We start from the raw sequence: 24818 nt of genomic DNA on the forward strand, positions 1-24818 counted from the left end.
CTGCTGAATTTCACGGTAAACATTTTTGTCTTGCATTATAATAACAATGTTATCATACCTTCAAGAAACAACCTTCTGATTGAACCGATTATTCAGGTCAAACGAAAGGACTTTGCGGAACATTTACTGAAAATCAAAAGGATGATTTTATAACTCCTGACGGTGATATTGAACCCGCGGCGATCGCCTTTGCCAATAAATGGAAGACAAGTGAATATTGCGTTGATGAGCCCGAGAGTGAATTGAAACATCCCTGTGAATTAAATCCTGAAAGGCGAGCGACTGCGGAAGAACACTGTTCCAAAATACATAGTGATATTTTCTCAGGTACTTATAAAATTTTTATAATATCTAAAGAATTGTAACGAGTATCTAAAGAGTTTTAAATAATCTTATTATTTTCCTGTTATTTTAGATTGCCATTGGCATGTCGATCCGACGGAATTTTACCGAGACTGTATGTACGATATGTGCGCGTGCGATGCTGATATAAAATCGTGTCTCTGCCCTATGTTAGCAGCGTATGCAAAAGATTGCACGACTCTAGGCGTGAAGCTTTCGTGGCGCACCGAGATTGACGAGTGTAAAATTCATTGCAACGGCGGACAGACTTATCAAGTCTGCGGAAATAGTTGTACAAGGTAGCACGTTATAATGCATTCACTACATTTTTTTGTCGAGATGTTGTTTTGTATTACCCTCAATGAATTGATACAGATCGTGCACGGACATCTCCTTTTATCGGGACTGTAAGCAGGAATGTGTGGAAGGTTGCAACTGTCCAGAAGATCAGACATTAGATGTGAATGGCGAGTGCGTCCCAATCGCTCAATGTCCCTGCGTGCATGCAGGTCGCGAATACAAGCCTAATCATCGAGAAGTTCGTCCAGGCAACAAAGGACAAGAGCTTTGTTCTTGCATAGGTCGGTACTTGAAGCGCTAGTTTGCTCTCGGTGTTCGTAATCCAAAATTATATTTTTCGCTGGTTCTACAGGCGGTGTATGGGAGTGCCGGTTAGCAACGTCAGATGAAATTCGAGAGTATCCACCGGTCACAGAATTACTTTCTGTTTGCCAGGCTAGCAAACATTTGGAGGTCACAGATTGTGAGCCGGTGGAGCAAAGAACTTGCAGCAACATGCACATACAGAGCGAACAGACGCCGTCGGTGTGCACATCTGGTTGTGTCTGCAAATCCGGATACGTTTTAGATATACCAAATGGTGCCTGCATCAAAGAAGAGGACTGCCCCTGTCATCATGGCGGAAAGAGCTACAAACAAGGCTCAGTTATACAAGCCGAGTGTAATACTTGCACGTGCGAGGGCACCAAATGGAAATGTACGGACAGAACTTGCGCAGGTGATTTTTCTTCTTTGCTAATTTGCTATTAACTATCTCTATTATTTCTCTGTATGTTTTGTTTGTCGTTTGTTTGTTGGCGAGTATTGTCTCATATGAAAAAGAATTTGATTTACTACATATTTATTACATCACATTATCATGCTGAATATTGCTAATATTCTTTATAGGAGTCTGTTCTGTATGGGGTGATTCACATTATAAAACATTTGATGGTAAAACATATGATTTCCAAGGTGTATGTGATTACGTCTTAGTGAAAAGTACTTTGAATAAGGAAGATTGTTTTGATGTTTCGATTCAGAATGTACCCTGCGGTACAAACGGAGTTGCGTGCTCAAAATCAATCAGGCTTACGATTGGCAGTGGTGAACAACAGGAAGAGTTAATTTTGACAAAAGGAAAGGAGTTACCTAAGGGACCTTTTAAGAGATTATCGATAAGGTCCGTTGGTCTCTTCATATTTGTTGACGTGCCAGATTTAGGATTAGTGCTGCAATGGAATAAAGGTAAGAACTGTGCACAGATTATTTAAATATATATTAGTTGAATTCTTGAAGAATTGTTGATAATTCTTAATTAGGTACCAGAGTTTATGTAAGATTAAATCCGGAATGGAAGGGTCGTACGATGGGTTTATGTGGCGATTACAACAATAATGCCGAGGATGATTTTAAGACACCATCTGGCGGGATATCCGAGGCTTCCGTCAATCTGTTTGGGGATTCGTGGAAAAAGGATACGTTCTGTCCCGAACCGAAAGATGTGCAGGATGCCTGCGAACAACATCCTGAACGTAAGCTATGGTCGTTACGACAGTGCAACGTGCTGAAGTCACCATTGTTCTCACCGTGTCATTCAGAAGTGGAGGTCGAGCAGTATTTGCGCAACTGCATTTTTGATACATGTAGCTGCGACGCCGGCGGCGACTGTGAGTGCTTGTGCACGGCGTTGGCTGCGTACGCGCACGAATGCAATGTACGAGGTGTTCCGGTGAAATGGCGAACGCAAGCACTCTGCCCGTTGCAGTGCGACGAAAAATGTAGCACATATTCACCTTGCGTTTCGACCTGTCCGCGTGAAACGTGCGATAATTCTATGATTGTGAGAGATGGCTCGCATCTATGTGCGGAGGATACATGTGTGGAGGGCTGTCAGTTTCAGTCTTGCCCCAAAGGCCAAGTGTATCGAAACGCCAGTTACACAGAATGTATACCCAAATCAACGTGCCCAAAACCTTTCTGCATCGAGCTTGATGGAATGACATATTATGAGGGTGATAGAATCAGTGGCGACGATTGTCACAGCTGCTTTTGCAGTCGTGGCAAGGTAATCTGCAAAGGAGAAGCTTGCACCAGCATGACTACCGCTGGTACTACTGCTGTGCCCTTGGCGGAGCCCCAGAAATGCATAGATGGCTGGACCACGTGGATCAATAAGGATCCAGCGGTGAAAGGGAAGAAGTTTTTGGATGTAGAGCCTTTGCCCAAGTCGATGGATCTTGCCAACGCAAATGGACTTGCAGTTTGCGACAGGGAACACATAGTTGACATAAAATGCAGATCTGTTAAAGAACACTTAAGTCCAAAGGAGACCGGTCTGGACGTGGAGTGCAGCTTGGAGCGTGGTTTGTACTGTCAATCGCATCCGGATCTTCCTTGCGTGGATTTCGAGATTAGCGTATTATGTCGTTGCTCTGAACCAACTACGCACGGTGTCGAAAACACGACAACGGAGATTAGTACGGTGATCTGGGAAAAAGAATGTGACGTCGCGCACCCCAATTTGCCACATCCAACGAATTGTCAGCTGTTTTACCAGTGCGTTCCTACATTGACGGGACACGAATTGATAGAAAAATCATGTAGCCCGGGTACTCTTTACAATTCGGAGATTCACATATGCGATTGGCCGACAGAAGTTCTACGCATGCGACCAGAATGCTCGGTTGAATCCGGAAGAACTACGCAAGCCAGTGGCAGAACCGAGTGGAACAGTAATATTAGCAGTCATTACAATAACACGTTGTTGACCACAGTGGAAAAGATAGTATCAACCGTAAAGGTGTGTAAGGAAGGCGAGACGTGGAGTGAATGCGCAATCCAGTGCGCTAAAGCATGTCAGTACTATCGTCACATCCTGATGACGCAAGGTCTTTGCAACGAAGATACCGACTGCGTTTCCGGATGCGTCTTGATTGACCGGCCGACGTGTCCTTCGCACAAGTTTTGGAGAGATGGTATCACCTGTGTGGAGGCGAATCACTGTTCTTGTAAGTCTCATGATGGAAGCTCGGTTGCGCCCGGTGCCATCAAGAAAGAATCTGACTGCGAGACCTGCCAATGCATCAATAATTATTACACTTGCGATACAACTTTATGCAACGGTATCTTGGGTCAGGAAGTAACAGCAGGAACTGGAAGAGGACCGGAAACAACCGCACAACCGCCTCTCAGTACGACCTTGAGAAATACTTGGGAAACATCACCAGTCATCGGGTCATCCGTTAGTGAGCAAACGATCTTTCTACATAGCACGGTCACTCCGCCTGGAGAATGCAGTGATGCTAATTACGTACCGCTGATACAAAATCTGCGGGAAGAAGTGACTGTCCATTCTAGCGGTAATAGGAATTCTGTTTTACAATCCGAGGATTTGTTAGTGTATACGGAAGGAACAATGTTGCTACCAAAGAAATTCTGGGAACCTGAGATGTTGGATATGTATCAATGGCTTAACATCGAGTTTAATAAACCTGAACCAATTTACGGAGTGATTCTGCAAGGCGGCGTTTCTGAAGATAAATTTGTAACTAGTTATAAGGTGCTCTTCTCGGAGGACGGCCAAACCTTTTCATATGTACTCGACCATGAGAAACAGCCACGCGTGTTTAGAGGACCCATTGACAAAGTCCAGTCTGTGAAGCAAATATTCTATCAACCAATTGAAGCGAAGATCATTCGTATCAATCCTCTGACATGGCACAATGGGATCGTGATTAAGATGGAAGTGCTGGGTTGTCAGGATCATGCAACGTCAACGACAACGAAAACAACAACTTCTGAAAAAGTCGTAATACCGGTGTGTGAGGATTCAATGGGATTGGATAACGGGCTGATGACCATGCAACAAATTTCAGTGTCGAGTTCGCCGCAGCTGGTTCAATATCTTCGGTTGTCCACGGAAAGTGCGTGGCGTGCCGCTTTGGACAATCCTCATCAATACGTTCAGTTCAACTTCCTAGAAGCTCGAAATCTGACCGGAGTCACAACCAAAGGTGGCGACGGCGCTTGGACGACCGCTTACAAAATATTTTACAGCAACGACGAACGTTATTGGAATCCAGTCGTCGATGAGAACGGTGATGAGAAGGTGTTTCTCGGCAATTTCGACGCGGAAAGCCAGCGGACGAATTTCTTCGAGAGACCATTACACGCGAAGTTCCTAAAGATACAACCTGTCAAATGGCACGATCATATTGCGTTGAAAGTCGAAATCCTGGGCTGCTATCTAATGTATCCTGTGTCATCGTTAGCGACATCAACAATCAAATCGACGACGACGTTTAATCAAGAATGCAACGTGTGCGATGGAATTGATCAAACGTCGAACGATGAAGGTTGCCGATGCGAGGATCCTCATTGGTGGGACGGGGAGTCGTGCGTACCAAAGCGGGAATGTCCCTGCGTGGTCGGACACGTACCTTACGCGGTAATAATAATAATAGTGATAACAATAATGCGCTTTATTAAAGTCCTAAAGAAAACTTTTTAGGATAGATTGCGGCAGTTACAATAGCTACGTTTACACCGTGCGCTTAGTCCGCGACCTATACGATAGGTGTCTTTGTTTAACCTACAGGATAAACAAGGACATCTATTGTATAGGCCGCGACCTAAATGCACGGTGTAAACGTAGCCAATAATAGATGTTTATTACAGGTAGGTAGCATGTATGAGACGGACGATTGCCAGCAATGCGTGTGCTCCTTCAGCGGAACAGCCGCTTGCTTGCCGAAGAAGTGCGAGCCTTGCTTGGACCCAGGCCTGCGATCTGCTGTCGGTGAATTATGCGCCTGTCTCTGCAAACCTTGCCCAGCAGGCACCAGGCACTGTCCTACGAGCGATGTATGTGTAAACGAGACCGCATGGTGCAACGGCGTTCAGGATTGTCCGGATGACGAGATAGATTGTCCAAAGCTAATTTCTACAACACCTATCGTGATCGAACCTTCGACAACAATCAAGCAGGAAGTGACGACTGTCAGTCCTCCTCAAGTTAGTCCATTGCCATGCGAGGAACCGATTTGTCCACCCGGTTACAAAGTAGTTTTCAAGCAGGTATCTCGGCTACACAATAAACCACATCATAATGTTAAGACGAATGTAAAATCCAAAGGTCACAACAGTTTTACGAAGACGAAGCAATATAAAAAGCATCCATTCCGTCATCCGATCCATGATCATCCAATAAAGGATCAATTGGCAACGGAAAACATTCAATGTCCTGAGTTTATTTGTATGCCTACTAAACCCCCTGTCTATCCTAACGGGGAAAAGCCTGACAAGTGTCCAGAGGTGTTTTGTCCACCGCAATACGAAGTTGTGTACAAGAAGATGAGAATGTACAAGATGTACAAGTGTCCCAAATACGTTTGCCGACCATTGCCACCACAGGAGGTAATTTGCAACGTTACAGGTCGAACATTCAACACGTTCGATAACATGGAATACAAGTACGATATCTGCAATCACATTTTAGCCCGAGATATGTATGGTAATGAGTGGTATATCACGCTGGAGAAGCAGTGCATCGATTCGCGCGGACAGCGGTCCTGCACACGGGTCTTGGTGGTGATGCTGAATGAGCGCGCAATCGTGCTTTATCCAGATTTACACGCAGACATCGACAAGTACACTTTTACGGCCGAGCAGATCGCGCGACTCGGAAATCGATTACCCGGTTTTAAACTTTCGCGCACGGGCGACAAGATCATCTTTGTCTCGCATCGCTACGGTTTCTGGGTGATCTGGGACTCGGGCACCAACGTGAAGATCGGCGTCACCACTAAACTAGCAGGTCGCGTGGATGGTTTGTGCGGATATTTCGACGGTGATATCACGAATGATCGCCAGACACCTGAAGGTACACAAGCGAGAAGCACCGTTCAGTTTGGGGACAGCTGGGCGATGGAAGACACGATGGAATGCGATGTACATGTGTGTCCACATGACGTACAGAAGCAGGCTTGGACCATCTGCAATTCTGTGAAAAGTCCGATGCTACTAGACGCGTGTTCTGCAGTTGTCGACGTCGACAGGTAGTATTTAATAAACATTCAACGTGATGATAACTTACTAATTCAAATGATTAAAGTATTGGAGTATAAAATTTGTTTAACAAAATTGGAGTTTTTAAATAAAGTTTTATTCACTTAAGCTAAATGAATTTTTGTGCAAATTATATATATATATATACATATTTTTTAAAATACATATTCTTGTAAAATCGGTAAAATGATAAATGACTATTATTTTTCTATCGCAGGTTCGTGTCAGGCTGCGTGGAGAGCATGTGCTCTTGTTTGCAGACTTCTAACAGTTCTTACGAAAACTGTCGGTGTCGTTTGTTGACGAGCTACATTGGTGAATGCGAAGCTGTCATCGGTCCTGGCGCTGATCCGTTGTCGGATTGGAGAACCGCTTATGATTGTCCCGCGAGTTGCCCATCACCGTTTGTTCATCGGGATTGCTTCCGTAGCAAATGCGAAATCACCTGCGATAATCTGCACGAAGTGGAACCGTGTCCGTCAATGCGAGGTGTTTGCTTTCCCGGCTGCTTCTGCCCGGATGGACTGGTGCGTCGAAATGACGAGTGCGTGCCACCAGCGCAATGTCGGGATTGCGTGTGCGATGGCCTTGGCGATGCCAAATTCATCGATTTCAATCGCCAGGGCTTCATGTTCGCCGGTAATTGTACTTACCTGCTTTCGGGGAATGTTGCGGAGAACGCGAAGAGTCGGGAAGAGGCTCATGCATATCAAATCTTGATTACCAATGGATATTGTGACGCTGGTACATGCACAGAGGCTATTACCCTGCTTTACGAGAAACACGTAGTACAAATCAAACGAGCGGAACGTTCGAAGGATCTACGGGTGATAATTAATGATTCCCAGGTGGAAAAGTTCCCGCACAACGGCACATGGATTGTTTTAGATCGAATGTCAATCGGAGATGTAACTTTGCTCATACCAATCTTCCAATTGGAACTTGTCGCCTTTCAACAGAACTTTGCATTTACCTTGAAACTACCTTCGCATATTTTCAGCGATGATACCGAGGGTTTGTGCGGCAAATGCAACGCCGATGCCGAAAGTGGTTTCGAGAAACGTGATGGAGAGATTACCAATGACGTCGAGGAATTTGGGAAATCCTGGTTGGTCGAAGATCTGTTAACGCAGTTGGGTTGGAGCGATCAAACATGTTCCAGTAATCATCAAATTCAATGTACGCCTCCACCAGAAGAAGAAGATCTTTGCAAGAAATTTCTACTAGATTTAGCAACGTTCAAGCAGTGTCATAGCATTGTTGATCCAAAACCATATTTAGATTGTTGTCACGATGCGTTATGCACTAGCAGAAATTATTGCGACAGCTTAGAAATGTACGCGAGGAAGTGTTCGGAAGTTGGTCTATGTTTAGATTGGAGAACTAACGAAATCTGTCCTTACAAGTGTCCTAAAGGTGAGTTTCTAATCTTAATTATTGAATTTTTTTGAATACAAAAATTGTATTTGTAAATAAAGTTGAAATCAAAATTTTATACAAAAGTGTGTTTTGCGTTATTATATATTTTATATTCAATTTAGAAAATAATTTTTATTAACTAAAATTGTATGTATTAATTTGGAACAAATTGTTGAAAAAGTTTTATTTTTTTTAAATAAATATATTTGTCGTTCACAGAGCTTGTCTACCAGGCATGCGGATCTAGCTGTAAAGAAACGTGTGACATTATAAATGGTTCAGACAATTCTAAATGTGCATCTGATCTTGTTGAAGGATGCTTTTGTCCAGTGGATCATGTGTTCCATAATGATTCCTGTATACCGAAGAAGAATTGTTTCGTTTGTGATAAAGATGGTCACGTGCAGGGAGATATCTGGCATCCGGATAAATGCACCGAATGCAATTGCAATGATGGAGTTGTAAACTGTCAAACGATGGAATGTCCTGTGTTGGATACGATCTGTGAAGAAAATATGACACCTGTACTTATTAATGGAACTGAGGAGAAATGTTGCGCCAAGTATTTGTGTGGTGAGGTTTAACATAAATATTACCCAAAAGTACATTTCTAATGTATATTTATTTATTTATCAAACTTGCATGTTTTAGTTGTGAAATTTATTTTATAAATGAATTAATGATTAATTAAATGATTAATTAGATGATTTATTATTATATCAATTAAGTAATTAATTGATATAATAATTATAATTGATATAATAATTATAATAATAAAATTAGAGAATATGATTATATAGTTGTGAGAGAAATTGTTTAATGCAATTTTTCAATGAATAGGAATATATTTTACTGTATCCGTTTATAATTTTTATAATAATGCGTCTTTGTAGCTCCAAAGCCGACAGCGCCTACAATATGTATTGAGTCACAGGAGCCAGAATGTGGCTTTGGCCAAACATTGAAAGCAATTACCGATGCTGATGGTTGTCACAAATTTATATGTCGTATGTATAACATGTTTGTATGCATCTCTTACAATTATTCGTCTAATGCTTGCAAGCTGCATAATATTGCATGTAATTTCAGAATGTTTACCTGTAAGCGAATGTCCCATTTTCGATAATTTTACAAATGAAATTGATCAACTGCAGCCTGGTTTTATACATATAATGAATACATCTGGTTGTTGCCCGCGACCAAGTAAAATATGCGATCCGAAAATCTGTCCTCCTGCACCAAACTGTCCGGATTATTATAACGTTATTACAACGATGCTTGTAGACAATTGTTGTCCTACTTACGAATGTGGTATAGTTTTTTTATGGTTGTTTATATAATTGTTAAATTATGTGTATATATGCGTTGGAAAATGAAAGGATATTGTAATATTTATAATGTAACTTAAACATTTGTACAAAAAAGAATCATAAGGAGTCAGTGTGGTAATTAGAGCACAATACATTTTTTTTCAAAAGTAATTACAATTTAATATGTCAAATTTGCGAATGCAATCATATATATATATATACTGTGTTATTAAGATCGTTTATATCTTCATCATTGTACTTAATTACTTTTAAAAGACTACAGGAGTCTTGTGGTTTTATTTTTATTGTACCTTTTATATATAAACTAACTTATCAATCTTTTTAAGAAATCAATATTTTTAACAACGCATATTTTTGTAAAAAAGATATAAATTCTACAAAATGAAAATATTAATTCAATTGTATTATTTCGTATTTGTATTAGTACCGCCAAAGGACGTTTGCCTTTATACGAATAACGAAGAACAAGGCAAACAACGAGTGGTAGCGAAAAAAATTGGTGAAGAATGGAAGGACGGTAAATGCAAAACGTGCGTGTGCGAGAATTCAGATGATGGTCCTAAAACAAATTGTTTATTCACGGAATGTTCAAGTATGAGCGCACATCCTGATATAGACGATTATGTACTTGAAGAAATATTATTGGATGATAAATGTTGTCCAATCTTTGAGCGTACTGCTTGCAAATGGAAAGGCAATATATATAATGTAAGAATAATTTTCTAATTGTATATACATCATCATTTTAACATTATTATTAAAATACAATTTATACCGCTAATCATTATCATAGATTGGCGAAAGTTGGAAGCCCAATATCGAAGATGCTTGTCTCATGATGCAATGTAATAAAGATTCAGGCAGTATTCAGACATTGAATAAAGTTCAAGAATGTGATACCGCGTGTGACTATGGGTACAAATATCAAGCGCCTAAAGATGCCAGCGTTAATTGCTGTGGTACATGTATCCAAGTTGCGTGCATTGTAGAAGGCACGCTTAAAAATGTAGGAGAACAATGGTACTCTGACGATCATTGCACAATGTATCTTTGCAAATCAACGAATGGAAGTGTAAGATTATTTATATAATCAAAATATTTACTAATATTTAAAATTACGGATTCGTTTAGTTATATTGTTATTCAAATTTTAGGTGTACCTAGAAGCAAGTACTGAAACTTGCCCAGAAATCGATCCGCAAGTGGAATTCGAGTTCGAAATAGAAGCACGCAAAATTCCAGAAAGATGTTGTCCGGAAATTATTAAAACAGCTTGTCGTAATGATGAAAAATTATATAAACCTGGAGAAACTTGGAAATCTCTCACAGATAGCTGTGTCATCGAGACATGTGTGGATGGTCCGAATATAACAAAGCGTAAAGAGGTTGAAGTGTGTTCAAAACAATGTGCTCAAGTAAGAACATTTTATTACATGCACTTACATTTAAGTGTTTTTATATATTTAAAATATTTAATTGATTATCGTGTTGATGAAATCTTTAAGGGATGGTCGTATCAAGAACCAGAAGATGGTAAATGTTGCGGGGAATGCAAGCAAGCGTTTTGTGTGCTCGAAGATACTCTGTATGCGCCTGACATGTCATGGTCGTCCGATGATAATTGTACTACTTATATGTGCATGAAAACTAACGAACAGGCAAGTTATCTCTCAAGAAGAGCAAATACCTCTGGATCAGATGCAACTAGCATCTTTTCAGAAAATTGAACTATATATAATTAATTATCAATATTAATTATTTACATATCATTAATTAATTTTTAATTATATTGTATAATTGTATATTGATTTTAGCTATCTCTTGCTGTGAGTCCAGTTGCTTGTCCAGATGTAACAAATTGCCCTGATGAATCGATTTATCATGACCAATGTTGCAAACGATGTAATATGAGCACTAATATAAAAAATCAGACTAAGGGTAAGAAGAAAAATAGAAACAAGCATTTTTTGTTTATTTGAAAAATAATGCTGTATATTTTTGATTATTTATGATAAAGATTAATTAATATTTTTTATCAATAATTATTCTTTAGAAACATGTGAAGCAATTTTCATGGATGCAAACAGTACTATAGGTATGCTGAATATAAATCATTCATATCACGGAAAATGTAAAAACGTGGATGCTATTAAAGGCTTTAAACAATGCAGTGGATCATGCCAATCTTCAACATTCTTTGACAGTGGTAATATAAAAAATGCAAAACCAAATTAAATTCTTTCTGTTGTATTTTATTACAATGGTCAGCTTGATTTTTATCTTGTTTTTCTTTCCTTATGTAGAAAACTGGATTCAAGTAAATGATTGTCAATGTTGTCAAGTGAAGGAATACATGGGTATCATTGCCAATTTGAAATGCGAAGACGGCAAAAGATTGAAGAAACAAATAGCAATTCCGCGTTCTTGTTCTTGTCAAAATTGTGATTCCTCAAACGTTAAGAACGAAAATAAGACAAAGACGAAGGATTAATCTCTAAAGGATGTATGCTTGTTTGATCATTTATTCTTATTCATGTATTTTTAAATAAGATATTCTCTCCTGTATTTTAATATGCAAGAAAAATAAATATTTTAGTAATCTTTCGTTTATTATAATTATGAATAACTAGGAGCGTGTTTAGCGAGCGTGCAATGCGTGCATAGAACACAGGTGAAATTCAGTCAAAATTCATTGAATTATATACCTGGGACGTACTACAAATATCTATATTAATTTAATTTCTTATATCCATTTCTATCACTGTAGATTGACTTTTCCAGTAAGAAATACAAATTGAATTGATGTCTAATTAATTTTTATTTTTTCCTTGCTTAAAATATCAGTTTAATTTATTCTTTAATATAACATATAATTCTTCAGAATTCGAAAGAAATAAAAAGCAATAAGTTATATCGAAGTTAAAGGTAATCTATAACAGTAGAAATGGACATAAGAGATTAAAATTAATCTATATTGATAGAAATAAACAAAGAAATAAAGAAAGATAATTTTAGTAGAGATAGAAAAAATGAACATATATATATATAATTTAATTTTAATTCTTTAGAATCAAAAAAAGATAAGTTAATTTATACACACACATAACACGCGCGCGCGTGAAAGAACAGATTGCCGACTATCGAAATCGAACTACTTTATCGACAAAGTCTAACATGCACTTTGTTACAAGGTTCCCCAAAAACTACGAATGGCGCTACAAGTGTTTCTTCGTACACGTGAATGGAGGAAAGCTAAAAGAAAATAATACTAAATAACATAACAAAAACTATCGCACAAGAAAATGATTTTTTGAAACGAAGCTATAGTTTGTATTTTATAAAAAGAAGGTGGTGAAGGACCGGTGCCTTGAGTGTTCCAGCAGGAACGCCGTTCACAAAGGAACGCGGAAATAAAGTATTCTCCTTGTTTCTGCGTTTCTGCGGTGTATACAATGGTTATTTGCAAATATTATCGACAAGGCAATTGCCGTTACGGCCAATATTGCCAATTCGAACACATAAATCATTTCGGTAAGACATGCGTTAACACACACATACATTTTCACTATTCAACTGGCTAGTAACATATCATTGTTTGACTTTCCAAGCGGGCAATACTAAAACCGAGGATGATATCGTGTAAGTATTCGCATAAGTTTGTATGTGTATATTATGAGTTTCTATTTATGTTTATAAGTCTATATACTTAAGTTAAGCTCGATCTTTTATTCTTTTTTATACATCAGTATTCTGGTGGCAAAGGAAGTACTTCTCGCTGAGAGAGGCGGCCAGTGGTTGCTGTCTTGCTTTGCTCCACTCAAAGAACGTCCCTGTATCCCAGGGATGGAGGACTTGTCTCCAGAGGAAGTTCGATGGGAGATATATAACGCACAGAAAAATGGCATGGTTGAACAGGCGGTTAGTAAATTTAGTGAGAACTTTTTAAGAGTTGTCTAAGCAACACAGCTGTAAAAGATAAAGGATCTCCGAAAGAAAAATTTTTTTCTGTTGCCTAGATAAATCATGAAAGTATATTTATAGATATATCAAATAATAGACTATTTTCGCATATTGTTTTTAGAAACTACACTTTCAACAATTGTGTCAAGACATGAAAGTAAAAAGGGAAGTGCTGAAAAATCCTACGCGAGAAACAATGACGTTGCTGGTATGTCAAATAACATGAATTTCTTCATGTAATTGTTTTGATTAATCGATTAAAGCCTCTCAAATATATTTATGAACAATATGATTGTGTTCCAGAAAAAAATTTTAGGCAGTGGTCAAAAAGGTAAGTCTAGAGACACAGTAGCGTCTCGGTGCTAAGACAAGCGAAGTCAGATATACACAGCATGAAATATTTATGTGAATCATTTTTTAAATATTTCAATAAGATATTTCAGAAATGTTTCATCAACATTTGTAAAACATTTTTATAATGCATTAAAATATTTCAAAAACTGATATATTTTCTGGATATTTATATTTCAGAAATGTTTCATGAAAAATTCTGAAATATTTTAAATCTTGTAATGAAATATTTCTGAAATATTTCATGTTTTTTTTTAAAGAAATCATCTACTTTATTCTTTGCAGCTCCTCAGCTGGGCCTAGTCAATAACACGTCGGCTAATAATGTATTCGGAAATACAACGTATAACGTGCAAAATAATAATCCATTTGGCGGAGGTGGATTCACCTCCTCGAGCAATACGTCGATATTTGGAAAGTCCAATAATAATACAGCATCTGTATTTGGCGGCACGGCGGCCTTCGGAAATAATCTCGGCGGATTTGGTACTACGACGAGCGGTGCTGGCTCCATTTTTGGAACAACGAGCACGTCGACAGCATTCAGCGGTGTACAAAACAATGCATCAACATTTGGAACGCCACAGACGAATTCGATCTTCAGCGGATCGCCTCAAAATGTATTCGGCCAAAACAATGTATTTGGCGGGACGGGCCAGCTTGGCAATGCGACCACCACCTCGCTGTTCAACAATCCGATGACTTCGCAGGCGAGCACTTCGCTGTTTGGCGGACCGACAACCACTACCTCCAATTTGTTCGTTGGCTCGTCCACCGGATTACAGACAAACTCAGTCTTTGGTGTCTCAACTACATCATCCGGCTCCTTCAATGGCGGGATATTCACTCAGCCAAAAACGCAAATACATGCATTCGGCGGAGCGCCAGTTTTCGCGGGAGTGACTACCAACTATGCTAACAATTCCACTGGCAACTCGTTATTTGGCAGCGGTCAAACGTTTGGCGCTCCCACAAGCGGCATCTTCGGCGTATCCACGGCCGCTGCGACGCCAGCTTTTGGTGCGGCCGTCGCTACCACCACGCCAGCTTTTGGTACGCCTATTGTTGCCGCTACGACACCAGGTTTTGGTGCATCCGTCGCTACCACAGCACCAGCCTTTGATCTGAACCAACAGCCCAGCAATAATACCTTTGGAACGACCGTATCCGCTCCTAATGTCTTTGGCGCACAGAACACCGATACCATATCGGCAAACAACACGCCGTTCGGTGCGCCGTCTGCCGCGATCAGCGGTCCGTTCGTCACCACTAGCTCACAGCAATTTGATTCTACAAACACGAGCTCGGCGCCGTTTGCGGGTACAGGATTCGGCGTGGCCGTCGCGAGTACAAATAACACATTCGGCACCACAGAAACCTCTTCCAATTCGTTATTTGTGAATGCGGGAACTACCTTCGCAACCTCCAACGGAACCATCCCAAACCCATTACCGTTCTCCGCATCGACGTTCGGCAGTATCAGTACTTCCTCTCCGTTCGGTTCACCTGTTAGTACAACTGTTACAACAACAACACCCGCAAACCCATTTACACCACGGCCACAACAAGGCGCTTCACCGTTCGGAAACGTTGCGCAAAATCAATCAAACGTCAACGTTTCTCCTTTTGGGAAATCACCGTTTAATACCGCTATAACCAACAACATCATCGATGATTCCGTTTATAGCGTGGATAGTGCATTAACGGATGATGAGAAGAATATGTTCTTGGCTGAAAAATTTATTATCGGCAAAATACCACTCAAACCTCCTACTAAAGATATAAGATGACTTAGTAATACTATCTATGGACTTACAATGACATGTATTAAATGTAAACTGTGATAAAGATACTATTTTTGCTGTAAATATCCAAATCTTTATATGGCTAATATGCTTAAATAGGTTCTTAATAGAAATCATATTTATGAAACTAATCAAAAACTCTTATTAATTTCGATATTAATAACTTCGTTAATTAAATTATTAATTTCGATATTAATAATTTTAATTCAACAATTAAAGAGACTGATGTGAATTATGTGCCAGAATGTGAATGATGTGGACAAAAGGGATTTTATTTAAAAACTCAATTCGATGTACGATTCTTTTTAATACAATGAAATAAAGTCATTACTGAGCTCATATAACTTAACGGACCATTGTTTTATAATTCGACATTTAAAAACGCAATATAAATCAAACATCTTTTGTATCAACGTTTTTTAATTTAATGAATGATACATGATATTTACATATGTACAAGCGATGATCGATTGTATCACAAACTATGAAATGTCTTCATAGATTTTTATAATGGATTACTCCGTGTGAAAGAGATGGGGTAGCAGGAGGAGGAGCAGGAGGTACGGGAAGCGGTGGTACGCTATTAATGAATTGCGTGCCTTCCGAAACCTGCAAACAACATATATACACGCTATTCCTAGGCTCACATAATTGGATTTGGTACTACGTAGACACGTTTATAAACACACCTGCGGCAAGTGGCACAGAGAGTTCGACGGATAATTACTTCGTTGCGCATAAGTCGCAGACTGATTGGACGTCTGCGATAGACCGGGTGGTATACCGTTCGAGGATTTGTATCCGGTGACCTGAAAGGAAGTTCTATGTTAATACACGAAAAATCGAATAAACTCTATCTACAATATTTATTGTAAAGCGTGATCAGATACCTTGTCATTTATTTCAGGAAATATCGTGCTTAGATTGAAATTGGTGAGACTGGTTCCCGATGGATGATGTGGCATGGCCATCGGATTGCTCGAGACGATTCCTCCACGGACCATATTAGAGTTCATAGAGAAACTGGCCGCTCCCACGGTTGCGACACCCTGAGCACTCGCCATGGCCGACGGCGGGGGCGGTGGAAGACCATTCACAGTCTTAGCATAAACGTTCGTTTGTGGATGATTCTGATAGAGAGGATTGGCGTGCGGTGGCGGCGGTGGTGGTGGAGGAGGCGGAGGTGGTGGTGGTGCCAGGAACGTTGTCGAGTGATGATAGTCCTCCAGCGGAGAGTTGATACCAGACAACGGAAACTCCAGGTTTTGCATAGGACCGCTCTCGAGAGCTTTTCGCTTGCCCTTCTTCGCGGCAGTGGAGTATGAACGTTTGTCGCAGTTGGGATGCTTTCCGTAATGTTGATGATTCTTTCCGTTCCCGTTGGCATTCCCAGTCGTAGTGGAAGTCGTATTCGTGCTGGATGTGTTAACGGTGCTAGCGCTCGACGAGCTGCTCGTTCCGGCCACGTTTGGCAACAAAAAGTTGTTGGCTTCCTGTACGTAATCGGCGGCATTCTCATGCAGCGGCATAGTCATGTAGCTGTTGGGCGTGTTGGAGATGCTGGTGATGAAATTGCTGGTAGGATAGATAGAGTTGGCAGAATTGGACGAATAAGCGTATGTGTTGAAATTCTGATTGACCACCGATTGACCGTAACCGGCTGCAGTGCCGTCATCTGGTGGTGGCGCGCTAGAAAAGTAATTTATAGGCATCACCGCAGCATCCGCGGACAAACCACTTTGAAATTTATTCTGAGGATAATTGGTTGTGAACTTGATTGATGCGTGCTTATCTTGATGACTAGTATCATGAATGCTAGTGCCAATCAACGCCTCCGCTGTGTAGTTGCTTTTGCAGTTTCTGCTTCTCCAATGGATGTTATTCTGTTGATACTTTTGCTGTGGTTGTTGCTGCTGCGGTTGCTGGTATCCCTGTTCCGTAAAAACGTGCCCAGATGATTTTTGTTCCTCGTGTCGCTGATGCAGATTGTTGTTATCATTGGTCGTCGTAGACTTGCGAATGTCCATTTGCCGCTTGCTAGTTGTTCTGGGACTTGCATTGCTCTTCCTCTGATGTTTCCTAGCCTGCTGTTGTTGCTGCTGCTGATGTTGCTGTTGCGAATGCTGATGCTGATGCTGATGCGGATGGTGATGTTGATGATGCTGATGCTGCTGATGATTTTGCTGCTGATGGCTTTTTTCTGCTTTTTCGTGTTCTACTAGTTGACTCACAGATAGAAAGGTGGAAGCTGGATGCTGCGCATTCTGAGTATTCAGTATCGCGTGTAGATCCCGTCCCGACACGTTATTCGCCTCTTTCTCCTTTATGGATGCGTCTTTGCTTTGCTCCGCAGAGATTCTTGACGATGATGTTGCAGCTCCAAATAGGAAATTCTGTTTCTCCAGATTAGCGCTAAGATCGAGATCACCTACCAGACTCTGCAAACTCGACGGTACAATATGCTGATCGATACACTTGACCGATGACTGCCCGATCGCATGCTCGACGCTATTGTGCACGCTGTTTTTCGTCGGAGACCACGGAAACGGCTGCTCCTCGGAATAGAAGGTCTCTGCGGGCCTCTTCGGATCGCTTTGCAGGACCGGTAGATTTGGAAAGCTGTGAGCAGCAGAAACATCGTAATTGTTGTAGAACTGATTCGGAGTGCCCTGATTGTATGTGGGTGTTTGCGTAAACAGATTGTTTGGGCAGAATTCCAGCTCTTTACCGATCGGCGGTAGAATAATATCGGTAATATTAGCGTTGTGCTTGACCTCCGGTGTCATCATCCAATTAACCGGCGCCTTGATTGCATGTTGCTGATGTTGATTACTCTTGGACTTATTATTGTTACCGTTATTATTACTACTGTGAGATTGTTGGGGTTGCTGTTGTTGCTGGCTGTGTTTCACATCGCTGCTGTAACTACCGCTATCGTGCAGAGAAATCTGTTGAGTAAGAACCTGATACTTGTGCTGACTTGGCTGTTGCGTCGTTTTTTCCGCGTATTTGAAATTCACGCCGGTGTAAGCCTCGATCGGATATTTCATCTGCACGTTACTTTCCGCCAGGTCGAAATTAATCTGTGATTCGTATGTGTACATCGTCTTTTCCTGCTTGGATGACAGGTTTTGATGATTCTTCTGTCCGTGTTGCTGGGAATGCTGTTGCTGTTGATTCATAGCAGAACTGAATTCGTTCTGCATGTAGTCCGAATCCATGTTATATTTGTTCTTGCTCTTACCACCATCAGGGAATTTGTAATCGTTGCCAGTCTGTTGGTTTTGCATCCGATTTTGTTTCGACGGATCATTTCTAGTCTTCGAAGGATCAACGAAAGATTGTTTCTGCGACTCAATCTTTCCTTGTCGCGATTTGTCGATTCCAGTTGACATGGTTGAACTATTCGGATAATTATCGCCGATCAACACTTGATTAGAGAAACTCGAGTTGTCCTTGTGTAATGGTACATAACTGTAATTCTCGCAGATGGTCTTTGCTTCGTTATTATCGTTCGAATGTGGCTGCCCTTGATCATAGTGTACCAAATTGTTATTGCTACCACCACTGACCGGTGAGAACGTCGTCCACGAGAGAATACTAAAATTGGATGAATTATGAGCGACAGTGGTTGTGGACTTGGTGTGATTCTCTGTCATCGTACTCTGTTCGTAGTTGGATGTAGTAATGAACGATGAGGTCTGTTGCGAGTATCGTGCAACAGCACCCTGTTGTACTGCTGCTGGCTTGTTGTTGTTGGCCATGGCGATAGTTGAAACAGCGACGTTCGTCTTCTTGTCATCCTTACTAGGATATGAAACATAATTGCTGTGTGTGTCGTCGGTATTTGTATTCAGAACATTCGTTCGCTCACTAGGATTACTCATCGCTTCCTTAACATCGTACTGGTATGATTGAACAAACGGATCTACATCCAGCTTCTTTGCTGGAACGTAGACCGAATCGCGCATGTGATTGTGTTGTTGTTCTTGAGTTTTAGAACCGAGCACATTATTCAGTTTCGCCTCTTGATTCACTTGATTCGAACTGTTCAATGTGTCCGTGTTCTTGTTTAGTTTGGAATAGTTTCGTTGGAAAGTGTTTTCCGAAGAACTCTGGCTCGCAGTCTTCGTGACGTATTCTTGATTTCGCGACGGAGCGCTTGTAGTCTCATTATTCCCACTTGTATATGATATGGAGTCCTTCTGCATTACTTTCGCTTGATTCCCGACGTAATCATTGTGAGAGCTCGCGATAATATGTTCCTGTTTTTTTTGAACAGTAAACGTCTGCTGAGGACCATTCAAATCTAAGAGAACATGACTGTCCTTGGACTGGCTATACATATGTTGCATGTCTTGAGAAGACAGAATCGGAAGGGAGGAATCCTTAGTTGGCAAAGAGTAGTTCTGCATGCTCTGGGACGTCACTGGAAGACTTCGATCCATCTGATTAGCGTAATCAACACGGTGATCAGAAACGATACCATTAGAATCGATTAGTGTATCCTTGTGCGACGGATAAATTACGTGTGATGAACTTTGCGAGCCCTTATCTTTTGTTTGAGTCGAATAGTCCGTTTGCAAGGACCGTAAAGCTGCGGACGAAGAATTTGTGGTCACAGTCGTGTTTTCAAGACGAGTGCTCAACATATTTTGAGAACCATCGACGTTGTCTACACGCGGATTGACTGTGGAATTTGATTCTTGCGTCGTCGCGATGGCATTTTTGAACATAGACGAGTTGGACGTATGTTGCATTGTGCCAAGACCATTGCCCACCATCGTTGAGTAACTAGGCAAGAAGTCCTGAGCTCCAGAGTACGCTATGTCGGGATTACGGCTCGTCACCACTTGCGTCGATGTACAATCTGTGATATCACTCTTATTATTAGTAGACGCGGAGATGTTTACTGACGCTTGAGACGCGATTACGTTGACACTGCTCAACGTGCTCGTCGTCCTCAATTGACTCGGACGACCTTGATTCGTCGTCAAACTTGGAGAGTTACCTATGATACACGAGGAGTCCACAGTGGAGAAATTGACTGAGGTATGAGAAGGAAACGCGTTGGTGGTCATTACAGATTTCTCTAAGCTCGGTGTCAGGACGGTCTGAACTATCTTGTATGGCTCCCGTAACGTTTCTTCATTCACAACCTTCGGCAAAGACTTTGTCGTCGTACACTCTACAGGAACGATTACATCGGTGTTTGCATTTACATTCGCGGATGCAATTTGCTTCTCCTCGCAAGACGTTTTTAGCCGCTTCTCTGCAATTGCATGCGATGGCGAGGAAGTCTTAATCTTGAAGCTGTTCGGCTCCATGGTGCCAATCTGCAACAGCATTGGCGGAGTCTGACTATGATATTTAAAGTCATCTTTCATCTCTTCTTCCAGGACCTCGGTCTTGCCGTTCAAGGACGACACTAGCGGGAAAGCCATCAGGAACGCTGCTGTGGGTGATATCGATTCCGGATTATGGGAACTGGAGGGAACATGCAGAGAGGCAAATATGTCATTAGACAAGTCTGAGTGTAACCCGTCAGTTCTGTTGCTGATCGGTACGAATGTGTTGTCAGTGGTGTACGGCAATGATTTTGATATTTCATCCTTCGAAGTTTTTGTCAATTTAGCCTCGTCATTGACTATGTTGGCTGTTAATGGTGACGATACCGACGACGATGACGATGAAGACGATGTCGATACTGATGTCGTAACATCGACAATGTTTGCGTCGGATTTCATCGTTGTCGTAGTGTTTGTGTCCAAATTTAGAATGATCTTGTTGCTTTCCGCGCCGGTCATCGCGTCATTAACCCGCTGTTGCTCCTTGGCCGTCGCTACACGTAGAAGACTATCAAAATGCGTGCCCAGATTGCACGTTTTCTTCGGTCCATCCGAACCGGCAGTTTTCTCCGCCACTTCAACATCCGTCAAGGTCGATTTCGCATTCAATTGATCTATATTTTCGTCACTTTTTTCCGTTATGCTGTCCCTCGACACGTTGAAATCATTGGATGGTCGATCAGATGCATCTGTCTCGGGCGACTCACTGGAAAATTTATCCGAGGGAACAGTCTGCGATGGGACATCTTCGGTTGTTTTCTTGTTCATATCAAAGCAATTTGTGTCTACAATGTCTACCAATTTGCTCGTCGTAGATGTTTCTTCTCGACTCTCGTTTACTGCTTCAGTAATTGTACTTGATTTCGCAGCGGCAGATTCCTTCTCGTTGCTGACAGTAGTATGCTCTTCTGGGATGTCTTCCCCTATTTTCTCTATAACGTGCTTCAAACCTACGATAGATTTGCAAGTGGCGGTGAAATCTGTTGCTTTTGAAACAATTGGTTGGACAGATTTCGCTTCACCGTTTGTGTCTTTCCGCTTCTTGTCGTCAGGTTCATCCGCGGAATCATATTCAGATAAGCCACGTTTAAGCGTGCCTTTTCGCGGAGTTGCATCCTCTTGAGTCTTGGCAGGTTCTTTTGGTGATTTCTTCTCGACATTTAACTCTTCGGGCGTTTCTGGCGTACTCTGAACGCTTTTGTGATTCTTGGAATTATTTTTGTTACCCTTTGATTTCACTTCCAATTCTTTCTTGTTCGCACTGTCCTTAGGCTTCTCCATTTTCTCCTTGTGTATCGCTAGAATAGGCACTTTGTAAGCCATAGTTGTTTTTGTGATTTCCTTGCCTTTCGGCAAGATACCCTTGTGCCCGCCGATCTTCGTGGCATTAATTATATTCTTTACATTAGACGCCCAATTGTGAGAATCGACAACCATATTCGCACGAATATTCGGTACTGTGTTCAGAGTGACTTTCTGCACAGTGTTAATCAGAGCGTGATTGCATATGGAGACGACAGAATTCTGGACACGATTTGCCAAGGGTTGCATCACAATCATCTGACTCTGTGGGGTGTTACCGAGGATTATCGGATTCGTCGATGCCTGTTGCGTATTCACGATGATATTCGATGTCATCGGAGTTACGAGAGGCATCAGTTTTCCACCGGATAAAATGAGAGCATTAGGAGTTAAATTCGTGACAGTATTGGCCATAGATGGCAATGTCGAATTTTTTTCAGCCTTGCGTTTACGCTTCTTCTTCAATGACTTTTGAGATTCGACTTTTTTGTTTTCTGAAAACAGATTTACATTAATAATGTGCCGATACATTTAATATATACATTAATATAAAAAATAATATAAAAACAATATATTAATATAAAAAAATGTGTTATTTTACCGGTCTTCTTTTTCTTATTGGTTGTCTCTGTCGCAGTCGCTTCATTAGTAGAATCTAAATTAAAACATAAGAATGATAAAGAAGTGTTTACCAAGACAAAGACTTTAAGTACCATCATTTGATTAAATAGCAGTAATTCTAGATTTGTTTATACCATTTTGACAACGCTCTGCTTCTTTCGATCCAGTTTCAGGTAGGCTACTTGTACTATCGGAATTATAGTTTTTGCTATTGGCACAGTTTACTCGATTTTCTTGATTTTCTATCAAATTACAAACTTTCTTAGCGACGGCAGCTTCCTCGGACAACTTTTTCGGAGCCGACGGTGTTGCAGATTTTCTCTTAGAAGGCACTTTATTCTCCGTGGATTTCTCCTTCTTCTTCTTCTCTAAAGTTTTCTCTGCAAGAGAGAGTGACAAGATAATTAGAAAACTTTATCACTTTTAATTTTAACTTTGCATCAACATATAATGCACTTACTTTCTTCGATCTTATCAAAATACTTGTCCACGTCGTCGACGTTAATTTTGTTCGACCATTTTAAGGGAGATATTTTTTCAAGAGCTGGTTCGGCTGGTACAGAAATTCCTGCTTCTTTGAGAAGAGTGGATAGTAACTGAGTGCGAGACGTCAGCTGTATTACCAGTTTCTTTAAACGTGCCAATTCTTCCTCTGAAAAGTCCAAAGAATACATAGCTACTGAATAGATTTAAAACTTGAAGTTTTCTTTTCCTGATATACTGTGTGGATTTTAAAATACATACTGTGTGCCTCGGAAGCATGAGTGGAGAATAACTCCTCCGTACGACTATGGAGGTCTTTTATGTACTTTGAGGCATGGATCAGGATGTCGACCTTGTTGCGTTTGCGACCTTCCTGATGCGGCGGCAGAAGATCCGACAATGTCTTGAAATACGCATTCATACGTTTTCTTCGATCTCGCTCCCATGTTTTTGCTTTGCTGCAACGAGATTTTTAGGTAGAGAGAAAATAGAAAGACACAGTGGCTGCAACTGTTGTAAAATTCTTTAATATGATTGGTCTTACTCTTAGTTCCTCATTGGATCTAAATGTATAAACCAATCATATACAAGAATTTTGCAGTTGCAAAGCTGCTTTTTCTGCTGAACGCAGCCAGTGTGTCTTCCAACAAGCGACACAAATGACATGGTGTGACACAATGGATTCATTACATCCTTATTGTTTGCCAATGTTAAACAAAGACGAAACGATCACTATGTTACACCGTGTCGTTTGCTGGAAAGCGTCATAGAACAGGTGAGCTGAAACGTTTCCTCGCGAAAGAAGGAGAATCATCATCACGTTTTAAAATGAGAGAAGAAATTTTAGAGGAACTTAAATCGGACAACCCGTGACTAACAAGGTGGCTGTGACAGGTTAGAGAATCGAAAAATTCTAAAGACTCACGTGTTCTCCTTTCGTGGCATAATTTATCCGCTTGACATCGTTCTGCAAAGATAGCGTGCCGCGAGAAGCGCCGGTGCGTCACTTGTCACCGACATTACGCGATCGCGAGAAATGCCTTCGTATTTCCGGCATTTTCGTTCCACTAGCGAGATACAAAACACAGTGCGAGCAACTACAGCTGTGTGTCATGCAGCGGAGGGTGGGATGAGCAGGCTGCAGGAGAATGCGATTTGGGTTCGTCGCGCTATTCTGCAACAGGAATCTGATTTATCGATGGTAGCTCGGAATTCATAAAATATATTTCAGGAATATATTATATTACAAGATTTGAAATAAATTTCAGAAATTTTTCATAAAATATATCTAAAATATAAATATGTCAAAGTTTTAGAAATATTTTTTGTTACAATATATTTTTATACAATATTTCTATAATATTCTACAATAATTTAAAATGTTTTACAAAGGTTTACGAAATATTTCCGAAATATTTCATTGAAGCACCGACGAGATATTATTAAAGACCGACATCCTTATAGGAGTTCGCATCCTTGTTAATATTGAAGTGATTAAGAGTAAAAAA

At 40.8% G+C, this 24818-nt stretch overlaps 4 protein-coding genes across 4 annotated transcripts in view; 2 read left to right on the top strand and 2 right to left on the bottom strand.

Moving 5' to 3' along the window:
• The window catches only part of Hml (hemolectin), a 16347-nt gene extending 4202 nt beyond the window's left edge, over positions 1–12145 (top strand). Inside the window, exons 11-29 of the mRNA XM_018448319.1 lie at positions 1–15; positions 97–327; positions 416–641; positions 718–923; positions 995–1360; positions 1531–1869; positions 1944–5071; positions 5302–6680; positions 6908–8106; positions 8329–8682; positions 9003–9116; positions 9199–9420; positions 9865–10148; positions 10234–10512; positions 10595–10855; positions 10946–11098; positions 11255–11378; positions 11494–11646; positions 11744–12145. The exon at positions 1–15 is cut by the window's left edge and continues 247 nt beyond it. Coding sequence (XP_018303821.1) covers positions 1–15; positions 97–327; positions 416–641; positions 718–923; positions 995–1360; positions 1531–1869; positions 1944–5071; positions 5302–6680; positions 6908–8106; positions 8329–8682; positions 9003–9116; positions 9199–9420; positions 9865–10148; positions 10234–10512; positions 10595–10855; positions 10946–11098; positions 11255–11378; positions 11494–11646; positions 11744–11931 — 9221 coding nt within the window. The 3' untranslated portion in view covers positions 11932–12145. The remainder of the gene's footprint in view (positions 16–96; positions 328–415; positions 642–717; positions 924–994; positions 1361–1530; positions 1870–1943; positions 5072–5301; positions 6681–6907; positions 8107–8328; positions 8683–9002; positions 9117–9198; positions 9421–9864; positions 10149–10233; positions 10513–10594; positions 10856–10945; positions 11099–11254; positions 11379–11493; positions 11647–11743) is intronic.
• Positions 1–24818, bottom strand: part of LOC108722905 (zinc finger protein 91) — a 342323-nt gene that overhangs the window by 245847 nt on the left and 71658 nt on the right. The gene's annotated exons all lie outside the window — the stretch shown is intronic.
• LOC108722912 (nuclear pore complex protein DDB_G0274915) lies at positions 12773–15673 on the top strand. Its single transcript, XM_018448271.1, has 6 exons — positions 12773–12971; positions 13049–13079; positions 13187–13358; positions 13522–13608; positions 13704–13731; positions 14037–15673. The coding sequence occupies exons 1-6, from the start codon at positions 12893–12895 to the stop codon at positions 15539–15541; spliced, it is 1902 nt and encodes a 633-aa protein (XP_018303773.1). The 5' UTR covers positions 12773–12892; the 3' UTR covers positions 15542–15673.
• Positions 15933–24429, bottom strand: LOC108722903 (putative uncharacterized protein DDB_G0282133). Its single transcript, XM_018448245.1, has 8 exons — positions 24236–24429; positions 23572–23768; positions 23288–23479; positions 22962–23207; positions 22808–22861; positions 16447–22700; positions 16246–16365; positions 15933–16165 (listed from the first exon to the last, which is right to left on the bottom strand). The coding sequence occupies exons 1-8, from the start codon at positions 24253–24255 to the stop codon at positions 16052–16054; spliced, it is 7197 nt and encodes a 2398-aa protein (XP_018303747.1). The 5' UTR covers positions 24256–24429; the 3' UTR covers positions 15933–16051.

The sequence above is a fragment of the Mycetomoellerius zeteki genome, unplaced genomic scaffold (assembly GCF_001594055.1).
Source record: "Mycetomoellerius zeteki isolate Tzet28-1 unplaced genomic scaffold, Tzet1.0 scaffold221, whole genome shotgun sequence".
NCBI lineage: Eukaryota > Metazoa > Arthropoda > Insecta > Hymenoptera > Formicidae > Mycetomoellerius > Mycetomoellerius zeteki.